Source organism: Hipposideros armiger, unplaced genomic scaffold, assembly GCF_001890085.2.
Source record: "Hipposideros armiger isolate ML-2016 unplaced genomic scaffold, ASM189008v1 scaffold_1082, whole genome shotgun sequence".
Classification (NCBI taxonomy): Eukaryota; Metazoa; Chordata; class Mammalia; order Chiroptera; family Hipposideridae; genus Hipposideros; species Hipposideros armiger.
In genome coordinates, this window is record NW_017732432.1 from 83,970 (window position 1) to 96,492 (window position 12,523).

General features: G+C 33.3%; 1 protein-coding gene across 2 annotated transcripts in view; it reads left to right on the top strand.

Moving 5' to 3' along the window:
* Positions 1–12,523, top strand: part of CEP290 (centrosomal protein 290) — a 100,947-nt gene that overhangs the window by 69,817 nt on the left and 18,607 nt on the right. For both annotated transcript variants that reach the window (XM_019632126.1, XM_019632125.1), the window contains 6 exons: positions 2,053–2,266; positions 3,215–3,352; positions 5,353–5,574; positions 5,914–6,036; positions 9,486–9,631; positions 10,478–10,633. In XM_019632126.1, coding sequence (XP_019487671.1) covers positions 2,053–2,266; positions 3,215–3,352; positions 5,353–5,574; positions 5,914–6,036; positions 9,486–9,631; positions 10,478–10,633 — 999 coding nt within the window. The remainder of the gene's footprint in view (positions 1–2,052; positions 2,267–3,214; positions 3,353–5,352; positions 5,575–5,913; positions 6,037–9,485; positions 9,632–10,477; positions 10,634–12,523) is intronic.

A 12,523-nucleotide genomic window follows, 5' to 3' on the forward strand; every position in this document is an offset into this window, starting at 1 on the left:
TGTAAATCAGCACCTTGTTCAGTTTTTCACAAATAAAGACAGGTCCTTCTATGAATGAGGAATTATGAAGCTCACTGAAAGATGGCAAAAGGTTATTGAACAAAATGGGTAATATGTCATTGATGGATCTTTGTTCTTTATATAAATAAATGACCTTTGAAAAACATAGACAAAATACGTCATGACTTTTCCAACAACCCAATATTTGACTTATAATTCCATTCTAGCTTTGAATCTCATGGAACCTTTGATTCTTGACTCACTTATCCAAGATGCCTCTAACAAAATTAACACTACTTTACCTTTAAGAAGCTGCCACTTAAAGAAATTGTTCTTTAAAAAGAGAATTAGCAATAGCATCTGGTATCTTTTAAGTCTAATCTTCCCCATTCTATTACATTTTATATGTAGTATGTTTATTTGATATAGTAAGTCTCTCTCATGTTTTAGAATATAAGATTACTTCTGCTTTTGAACCTCATTCCTGGGTGTTTAAAATAATCATGTTTTCAAATTACTGTGTGTGTGTGTGGATTTTTTTTTTTGCCACAGTTGTTTTACATTTTGCCATGCCATTTTTGTCTAAAATTACTCTTTTATCCTCTGTGTGCAAATTGGTATTGTCAATGTGAGAACATCAAAACCTGTAGGAAACTTTTGAGTTTATTTACAGTTTATTTGAGCCAAACAAGATCTCAACAGACATCAAAGTGCTTCCCAAAATGACAGTTTGCAGTTTCTTTTATGCATTTGGAATTAAGGAGGGGACAGCAAGGAAGATTACATGAAGGTGGGAGAAAACAAGGCGGGGATTGGGTTACAGGATAATTAACAAGATTATGTGCCTTCTTAGAGGAGGCTGAAAAAGAGGCATTTCAAAGGTGTGTTAAACACCTAAGTGCACAGAAGCAAGGGACAGGACTGCTTAAGGCAAAGATAAAACTTTTACTAAAGAAGTTATAGGCCTGGGTCTATAACTGCCCACCATGACCTGCCCAGTTAGGAATTTATGATCACATCACCCTGAAGTTACTTTAGGTAGATTTATTACAGTGCCCCCTTTTTTGTCCACAGTATGCATATTGTAATGTGTCTTAGGAAATTATAGATCTGTGTGTTTTCCTTGGTAAAATCTTATATTTTCAGAATTTGATGATTATTTACAGTGACAAGTTTTTTGCTATAAGCAACAAGTCTCGAAGTGTTTAACACATGTTCGTAGTTTAGTACAGTCTTCTTACTTGTCAGAGTTTAATCTCCATACTGATGACCTTATTAATACAGTGTCTACACACTGAACTGGATATAATTTAGAATATCAGACTTACTAATGAAGAATGGACAGTAGGGTTAATTGAATTAAGTGTCTGCTGATAGTATCTACTTCCATATCTGTAGGTAATCGATATTAGTTGTAGGTGTAATACTAGTGATTTTAGAACCATAAACAAATTAACAATACATGTGATTTCTGTGAAAGTTTGCATTTTGTCTCTGAAACATGACCCTATACTGCAGTGGTTCTCAACTGAGGTAATTATTCTGTCCTCCTTCCCCCCACCCCGAGACATTTGGTAATGTCTGGAGGCCTTTCTGATTGTCACAACCAGGAGGTACTACTGGCATCTAGTGGATAGAAGCAAGGATTAAACATTTTACAATCTACAGGACCCTTCCCCACCCCACCCCCCACCCCCGAGTCAGAAAGTCAATAGTGCCGTGATGAGAAACCGTGATATAGAGGAAGTAGTCACATCTTGCAGGACATATAGTATTTAAAGTGCTATTTTCTTCATTTTATGTATTATTTGTCTAGAGCCATACAATTATTTGATGCAATAGTTACCAAAAATAGTTGACAGAAACTGGAATGAAAAGGTCTGTTTTATGTTAAGTTTAAGAGTAGTTAAGTGGGATAAAGAATTGCACTTCTTTGGTTTTGGATCAAGACTTAGATTGCAAGAATACTTAGGACCAAACATTTGTTCTTTATATAACATGTGTCAATCAGTGTTAATTGTAGCAACCAATACATATGTCTGCTTGTATTAGGCTCCAAGAAAACCATGCAGATGAAGTAAAAAAAATGAAAGCAGAAGTAGAGGATTTAAGGTATCTTCTGGCCCAGTCACAAAAGGAGTCACAGAGTTTAAAATCTGAACTTCAGGCTCAAAAAGAAGCAAATTCAAGAGCTCCAACAACTACAATGAGAAACTTAGTGGAAAGGTTAAAGAGCCAATTAGCCCTTAAAGAGAAACAGCAAAAAGTAAGTAACAACAGAAAATTATCAACATTCAGGAAATACATGTGGTAGCTTGCTTTTAGAGTAGACTTGTAAAAGATAATACTGTTTATCTCTCTGTTATAATATAAAGAATATAAGCCTTATCTTATGCTATTAAGCAAGGTCTTTTAAGATAATTCTTTTAAATAGCCTTATTGTTGATATTTTTTAATGTAGATATAGCTCAGCTTATATTTTTATGTTACCATCAACCTGATTTGTGGGTTATCTGTAAGAAATAAGGGGGAATCTTAATTCCATAATATCTTCTCCATTTTTACTGGGATTTTATGCTACTGAAGCTATTTTTGAGCACTTTGAATAATTGAACAATTTTGAACAGTTTGTGGATTAAAAGGGAGATATGACAGTGAGTAGGAAGATTAAAGAAGATCACAGAGTTTTATGAGGAGTTGGTCAGCAGATTATCAGATTTCTTAGGTTTTAAATTTATCTCATATTTTATATACTCAGTTGTTTTAGAATTCGCTATTGTTTTTCTATGCTAGCTCATGAAATTTATTGGCAAACTTTACGCCTTTTTTAATTCTGTAACTTTCTTAGTCTACTTAAATTCAATTAATATTGAAGTATGTACTGAGTAATTCAGATAAATGTCTAAATTTGGATATTTGAAAACAGAACATACCTGGTTTTTATAATACAAATTGCCTGATTTAATGTTGTGTTCCCAAAATTATTATTGTCAAGATTTTGAATTCTCATAATCAATTTGGAAAGAATTGAGTTCAGTTACTAAAGGAAATTCATTTGAAAAAGCTGGGTTGTTAGTTTGTGAATTATGTTTGAATAAACAAACACATGTATTTTATGAAAATAGTTGAAAGTAATAAAGTTTATTTTTTGTATTACATATTTCTCATTGAAATATCAATTTTTCAAAAAATGTGTATATGTTGTAATTTTTAGGCACTAAGTCGAGCACTTTTAGAACTCCGGGCAGAAATGACAGCAGCAGCTGAAGAACGTATTATTTCCGCAACTTCTCAGAAAGAGGCCAGTCTCAATGTTCAACAAATTGTTGATCGACATACTAAAGAGCTAAAGGTGAACATCAGTCCATTCATTAGTATAACACAGTTCCTGATAATTCCACTGGAAGGCAATTCACTTTTTTTCTTTAACAATAAATATTTTTATTGTACTAATGCACTGGTTATCATCTTGGGGATTTGCAAAGGATAGACCATTAAAAGCTACTCTTCCTAATATAATTAAATTTAAGAAACATTTTACTTACGATTTTTACTTCTGTGTTGATGAGATAAATGTATAGATCTTTTTGTTTTGTTTCTTTTGCCATATCAGAATTTTCTATCTAGTTTTTGCTAGCTCATACTATGAATTAATTAGCTTTCCTTTTGTACTGCCTGAAATAGTTTATGGAAATCATGTAGTCCTTGACATTTAATCTATAGAACTGCCTAGCTCTGAGGGTTTCTTTCGAAGTTATTTATTTTTTGGCAGTGTATTTTATTATTTTCTTACCCAGTTGTTAGGTTTGGTAGTTTAAACCTTTTTTTTCCACAACATGTATATGTCTGTCATAAGGATTTTCAAATTCTTTACACGAAGTTTTATATACTAATATACTATATATTTTAGGTAAAATGAAAAATCTTTTTTTTTAAGATTTTATTGGGGAAGAGGAACAGCGTTAGGGAATCGGGGGAGAGGAACAGCTTTGGGGAATCAGGGGAGAGCAGACAAGTTGCTGTCCTTTTGTTCTTCAGTCTAGTTGTGGAGGACGTCACTTCATTGGCCTATGTTGGTATTATCATTGCGCTCTTCCCAAGTGAGGCAGTCAGTAGCCAGCCACTGGACGGCCGCTCACGGCAGCTCTTGGCAGCTCATGCTGGCTGCTGGCCTCTCACGCTGGCTGCCAGCTACTCACGGTAGCTTATGGCAGCCCACTGCAGCTTCACTGCAGGCTACACCGTCACAGGTGACTCATGGCAACCCAGCTCCAGGTCGAGCTGTTGTTCACCATCTTAGCTGTAGAGGACGCAGCATCACTGGCCCTCATGTGGGATCCGAATCGGGGCCCTGCTGCTCAGAGCTGGCGTCCCAAGCCAGCTCTTAACCAACGTGCCATTCTGCTGGCCCTGAAAAATCTTTTTATATGTTGTTTTTGTTTGTAATTTTGATTTACTCTTGGTTTATTTGTGAATACCCTTCGCTACCATTAAACTGTATAAGGATTGGATTTTACTCAGGTTTTTAACATCTCCTATTGTACCTATCAAGATTATGAGCATAGTTGACATAAAAATCCATTAAGTAATAAATATATAAACAGGAATAACCCTTTGTTGATGTCTTCATTCAATACTTTTCTCTTTGCCTGAAACGTCTTCTTTGGCCTCTTCACATTCTTCAAGTCCTTTTTCTCGAAGCCTTTTTTGACTTCTCCAGGAAAGTTTATGTTTTTCTTCTAACTGCATTATAATATTATTAATTTCCTATTAGTAGTATTAGTAATACCTTTGGCCTGTAATAATTTATTCAACAAAATGTATATTAAGTACCAGTATTCCCATCACTGTTACTGTATAGGGCAGCTAGGCACTCCTTTCTATATATACACATACTTTCTTATGTATACTCTCTAGTATTACAAGTTATCCTTTCACATCTTGTCTTTACAAAGTAGATTAGAAACGACTTCTAGTCACAGATTTTGTTCACACTGCTCTTATGCTTCATAGTGTTTAAAACACTGCGTACATTGATATGTATTTGTTTCTTTAATAAATTAATTCAGCCATAATGAAACATTTGCTTATTTGACAAAATTTTGGTTCTAGGTGTTTGTGAAGATGAATTGCTTTAGACTGTTTCTTCATGTTTTATTTTTTTAACTCAAAATAGACTTGATTTATAGGAAATGAAGATAGAAAAATATATGTAGTTTTTTTTTCCTATGTACTTAAACATTTAGATTAAAACTTTCTTAAGTATTAATGGTATACTTTCATATTACTTTGCTTTTATCATTGATACTTGGTGAAGATTTATGAATCAAGCCTTTCTTTATTTTGTATTAGTCACAAATTGAAGATTTAAGTGAAAATCTTTTAAAATTGAAAGAAGCTCTTAAAACAAGTAAAAACAGAGAAAACTCACTAACTGATGATTTGAATGACTTAACCAGTGAACTGCAAAAAAAGCAAAAAGCTTATAATAAAATGCTCAGAGAGAAAGATGGAATTGATCAAGAGAATGATGAACTGAAAAGGCAAATTAAAAGACTAACTAGTGGATTACAGGTAATTTTATATTCGATTGTGATAATGTCTTTGGTTTAGAATATATAGGTAGCAGTTGATTCCCACTCTTGAATTTGTATTAATATTTGCTAAAACTAGCTTTCAAATCACCTTAATTAATGTATCTAACTACTTCAGTGACCTCTATTGTATTTGTAATTTTGGAGTAGCATATCTTGTTAAAATGTTGAAGCAGCTACCATGTTATATATCAGTAATGTCATTTAGAAAGTACGGTAAGCTATAATCTCAGAAAATTTCTTTAATTGGAATATTTGTTGTGTATTTTGCTTGATACTTTTTTACTTATAAAATGTTAAAATACATCTTATTTTTCAGGGCAAACCTCTGATAGATAATAAACAAAGTTTAATTGAAGAACTCCAAAAGAAAATTAAAAAGTTAGAAAGCCAACTAGAAAGAAAGGTGGACGAGGTAGAAATAAAACCTATGAAAGAAAAGGTATGTGAAGAAACATGCTGATATGTTTAAGGTAGTTGATAGACTAAGTTAAATATGTAATTGAAGAGTAGCTAATATATTAATTTAAAAACCTAATAATACTATGAATGATACTGGATAATGTGGAGAAGCCTAAGCCAAATTTCTGCTCTTTAGGAATTTACAAGTATACTTGAGGGGACACCTACAATGTAACTATTATTTGGAAATTACTACATCATCTCCATGTCATCTTTCTGATATTTTATGACATCTTCCTCCAAAATCTCTTCACACCTTACATATCCAACTGTATTTATTACTTCTTCCAATTGTAATTGTTTACATATTGGTGACTTGACCTTTGGGAAAGAAAGCTGGGCATTTTTAGTCTCCTATCTTGACCCAAAAGTGTCCTTTTTATCATTCAGTAGACTTGACTGTTATTTCAGGGTAAAGAACGTGATTTGGAATATATTCAATACTTGCAGTAATATTAAATAACCAACCCACTCATGAATTGATTCTGTAATGTGAGAAAAATTGCTTAAAATTCTTACAAGTTACCTAATAAACTTTTATAATAAAAATTACTGATAAAAATAATTATCAGTATTATATAAAACAAAGAAAAAATAAAATTGGCTAAAATACATATAATTAAGTTTGTTACAAATAATAAACTAAAGACTTATATCTTGTTGGTAGCATTGAAATATAAAATAAGTGACCTGGAAAACATTGGTGCTGGTAGTAATGTTTGCCCCTGAAGAAAATCACAACAGAGAAACTATGGTTAGGAAACACTTACCCAGAAATATTCAATTTTTATAAAATAATTTCAATAACATGAAAATAGAAAAGAAAATTACATATCTTTAGTGACTCTGTATAGAAAATAGGTAATGGGATTAAATGTTTTAACAGTATATTGCCAAAAAGAAATGTTTTCCCTATGAAAATTGATCAAGGTTAGTATAATTTTGGTGAAAATGTTTGCATTTATATACATGGAACCACAACATACTTGCTGTTGGAAGCTCTGCTGGTGAAACTGCGAGCCCAGACTGCTGTTACTTTTCTAGATGGCTCTCTCCACTGCCTCCCTACTCGGGCAAGGGTCTAATCCTTGGATGCAGCTCCTAACGTAATTCCTATCGGAATACCTCAGTAGACTTGTGAAATGAAATAAGTGAATGTTTTTTGTAAGCCATCAAGTTCATACCAGTGGAAGATATTATTACTAACTAGAAAAAGAAAGCGAAAACAGTCGGTTACACTGATATTAAAATCTATATCCAGGACTCTAGTGAGAATATTCTTTCAGATTTCACAATGCTGGGCATTTCCAATTTAGGAATGTTTTTATACTCAGAGAATGCTTTGAGTTGAAATTTCAACACCGTTTTCTCTATAAAAAATGTCTACACCCTATCCATATAACAGAACTCACCCCCATGGCTTACAGTCCTATTTTGTTTATGCTGCTTTACTTTTCTCCATAACATTACTGTCTGACATACTGGACGTTTACTTAACTATGTATTCATCTTTTGCACTGTAAGCTTTGATGGCAGGAACTTTGCCTGTTTGCTTATTGTTACATCCTCAGCACCTAGAACAGTCCCTGGCACGTGGTAGATGCTCAGTATTTTTGAATAAATGAAAATTTTCAAATGCAATAACATTATTCTGAAGTCTATGCATAAGAGGGTATTAGTACAGAAAATATGAAAACTTCTCTTTTCATCCTGTTTTCTCCCCTTTCCTCCCTCAGTCTACAACAGACCTTGGTGTTATTTTCTGTTGTTGTTGATTTTTAAATTATTTCAGCTTTTCTTTCCTGAGTCCTCCAGAGGGTGCTGTCAGGTGGGATAGAATTGCCCAGTTCCTGCAAAGCACCATATGCTGCAGAATTACGTACTTACATACCTTACGCCACCAAATAATATTTATATTTCTGGAGATACACAAAATTCCTTGTATATATTTCAGAAAAAAAAGAGTTAACGATTATCAAACACTGACATTTTTACATTTTTTAAAAGGGTACTTGTTAGTTGAACTAAATAAAAAAAGGTAAAAAATTACCCAGTATCAGAAAAGATAGTATTGATAGGGCAACTTATCTTAGTGGAGCATTTGACTTAAAACTGGGTATTTGACTTTAAATTATGGCTTTTAACCCTTTCAAGCCCAACATTCTTTTTTATAGTAAATATAATGTTTCATAATGTCCCCTCACTATTTCAAATGAAAGTCATTAGTTAATATACACTCATATCTACATGGATAACTTTAAAAATACCATTATAAATGCCCTAAATGAAATATAAAGGAGAAGCATAAAAGGAAAATAATTTATAAAAATAATAAATACATATATTTTTCATATTTTAGCATGTAAATGCTCTGGTATGACTGCAGTAGAAAACATAACGAGGTAGCCTTGACCTTGCACCTTTAGGTAATGTTAATGCAAATTCAGACTGATGCAAACATATTCTATTGGCAGCTTATATGTCACAATGGCATTGCCATTTGTAATTTGATTTTCAAAATGGCGAACAACTGTTGGTGCAGTTTTCAGCAACATGATGTCAACACTTTCCTTTATAAGGCTGTTGTATTCCTAGAAAATTTAGTACATGGTAAAACCATTAAAAAATTGCAGCTCAGACAACTGTGAACAGAATTTTTAGCTATATGAATGTGCAGTAGGACATTTGAGAGTTCAGTACATGGACTGTTCGGCACTTTCTTTGGACACTTTACTTCAGTTATAATGAGCCATGACACCTATCCCTGAAGGGACCTAATTCCCTTCCCTGCCCACCCCCTTTAGCACTTAACACCAATTAACATAACTACAATTTTTCTTTTCTTGTTTTTATCTATAGTTTGCTCGCTTTCTATTCTGAGTACCTGAAGTAGTACCTGGTACCTGGTTAGCACTAAATATTGGGTTGTCGGAAGAGTCATGATGTATTTTTGCAACAAAAAACAGAAAAAAATACGTCATGACTTTTCCAACAACCCAACAAGTATCTGTTGAATAAGAGAAGTAATGTGCATTGAAGATTTGTAGGGGCCATGATGTTAGGAGATTGCTATGGGGAGACAAAACTGTGTTGGTCATTTGTACAAATAGATTCTTTGTTAGAAGCTTATTGTCATCATGGTCATCTGTATTAAAATTTTCATGTAAAGACTACTTAAGTTTGTTGGCATTAGTCCAAACTATTCTCCGGATTTTCATTTGTCAAGTTATAGAATACACTATTCTTAAACTAAAGGGCATTTTTGCAAATAGCTTGGCATGCCTAAAGATTATAGAAGTTAGAACCTGTTTACTTCTTTTCTAGGAAGTTTCATTTTACCCTTGTCCAAATAAACTGTAATTGATAGCTCTTAAAATGAAATTAAAAACAATATTGATAATGTTCTTACTCCTATATTATTGTTTACAGAATGCTAGAGAAGAATTAATTAGATGGGAAGAAGGTAAAAAATGGCAAAGCAAAATAGAGGGAATTCGAAACAAGTTAAAAGAAAAAGAGGGGCAAGTCTATATTCTAACAAAGCAGTTGAATACTTTGAAGGATCTTTTTGCCAAGTGAGTTTAATGTAAAGCTAATTAATTATGTGTAAAGTCTTCAATTGACCTTGAAGTTACCATATTTTGCCATGTATAATACATACTTTTTTGCCTAAATTTGTGAGGGAAAAATAAGGATGCACATTACACATGCGTAGTACTAATTCCGTATCTATATAAATGTTTTTAATTATTTTATTTATACTTATGAGTTAAAAGTGTAACTCTAGAAATCAATAATGATATCCATATGCAAAATAATACTCTGGAATATAATAATCGGTTTTGTAAAACTTACGATGAACTCGTGATGACAAAGTGTTCTTGGCCTATGATGTGTAAATATCGTAAATTTGTTACCAATACATAAAATTTCTTTTACCTTGTGTTTTGTAATTATTTGTTACATAAAATTTCTTATACCATACTATGTTAAAAAATAAATGTTGACATTCCTTTATAATACAAAAAACAAGTACCTAAATGTAAACAAATATAAATTTGAATTAAAAAATTGAATGAAAGTGTTTTTCCTGAAAGTTTGGACCAAAAATGTGGGTGCACATTATACACGGCGAAATACGGTATATAGCTTTATTATACTTGATAATATAAGAAATTTTCTAGTTTTAATTATTATTTATTATCTATGATTGACTTTTTTTCTTTAAAATAAATTTTAAATATATTTTAACAATTTATAAATGGGGTTTCCTATAATTTTAAAATAAGTTAGCTCATAGAAAATATAACATGATCTAATTTTTATATATTGGTCTTGTTATGAGTATGGTACAGTTTAATAAATTGAACAAGCCACATAGTTAATGGTATATTCTCATGGTTCCATATTAAATCCCACAGAGCTGATAAAGAGAAACTTACTTTGCAGAGGAAACTAAAATCAACTGGCATGACTGTTAATCAAGTTATGGGAGTAAGAGCTTTGGAGTCAGAAAAAGAGTTGGAAGAATTAAAAAAGAGAAATCTTGAATTAGAAAATGACATGTTATATATGAGGTAAGCTATTACATGGAAATGCGCCATTCATTATAATGAGGGGAAACGGGTTGACCCATAGAAACTGATACAATAAACATGTTTTTTTAATCTTGGGTTCTGTTGATTGTCTTTTCATGTGAGTTGAGATATTCCTGTTTCTTTGTATACCATATAATTTTGGACTGTATTCTTGAACTTTTGAATATTATGTTGTGAGACTCTGGATCTTGATTAAAATCTGTGGGAAAATGTAGATATTTTTGTTTTAGCAGGTAGTCGGTCTGGGTAGGTTCAGGCCCCAAGTTCCATCCTGCTTTCTTGTGGGCTATGGAACTATCAGTTTCATTGAAAAGTGTTTACGGTACCGTTTGTGTCTGTCTGTCCTACCTGTGTACCTCCCAGGTGACAGTCTGGTATGTGGGCTGTCTTCTCTCTGTGAGCTCAGTTCTCAGGGTCTTTGGTGTTCTGAATAGGATCATACTCGTACATACATGCACAGCTTAAGGCGAGCCCAGAAGTTCGTAAACAGTTTGTAGTTGTGTGAGCACCTCCCTTTCCATGATCTCCCTGATACTTCCTGTTGCCCCAAGGCTCCCCTTTTGGTACTTGGAACCTAACGTGGCCCTTCTCCCCTGTTCTGTGCCCTTGAGCATTTGTGCTCACATCTGCAGCCAAGCACCCAACAGAGGGCAGAAAAGGGGGTAACGGGGTGGGGGAGCTACTTTCACTCTACATTCCTACCCATCACAGCTCTGCTAATTAGAGGAGGTGATTCCTCTCTCTAGACATTTTGTCTTTGGGTTCCTGGGTTCCTGATGCCCTCTGCCAATGGGATTTCTTGAGGGCTGTGGCATGGAGAGAACCAGACAGAAGAAAAAAATGAGGAATGTAAGCACTCTGTGCTAGAATTTTAAGGCTCCCTTACTTCTAGCTTTCTCCCTCAGGGCTGACACTCGCTTGGATGTTTTAAGCAATGTAATGTCCCTGCCAATAAATACTAGAGAAACAGAAAAGGTAAATTCACCACCTGTTTTCTGATACTTCAAATTCTGGTATTTTGTCCCAGTCTGTAAACTGTTTACTTTTCAAAGTCCTCAACTACGTGCTCCATGCATTTGGGAGGGACAAGGTTGAATGTGTTTACTCCATAGCACCTGGATCCGGAAACTTCCATGTCATTTCTTCAGCAAAGCCTTTGAGATTTTCTTGCTTTGCTCTCTTTCCAAGCTGTCTTCTGATATAATCATGGTAATTCAAAGCAAAATAAAATCATGGCCTAACAACAATTAAAACTATAATTTTCTGTTTCATTCATTTCTTCCAAAGTGAATGTAGATTATATTTACCTAATTTGTTTTTTCCTCTTCTAAGTGTTTACAAATGATCTGTAATCATGTTACTGATCATTGTCAAAGTCTGGTACCTACCTATAATATTTGGGTATGAGGACACTTACTGTTCTTAAATTTATTATACTCTTTCTATTGATCTTCAAAAATTACCGTTAGTGCTTCTTTATTAATGTGTACTATTGTGTCATTATTAATGTAATGTGAGCATAGGAAGTTGAACTCCTTTAAAGGGACATTCATGAGCTCCTAACTTGCATGCCAACTCCTTTCCTTCTATGTCATTGTTTCCTAACTCCTTCAGAATTTTCCTTGGAAAAGAAAAAAAGTGATTTAAGAATTCTTTCTTTTGATATCTACTTATAGTTACTATCTGGTCCTAGCAGTGGCTCTTTTCCTTTTTTTTTTTCCTTAGTCTAAATATAGAGGGTGCCAAAATAATATATGCACATTTTAAGAAGGAAAAAACTATGTATAATTATGCTGATGGTAACCACTTTGAGCACCTCTTGTAATAGCAGGAGTTAAACGTGACTTGTATTCACCTTTTGTTATTGGT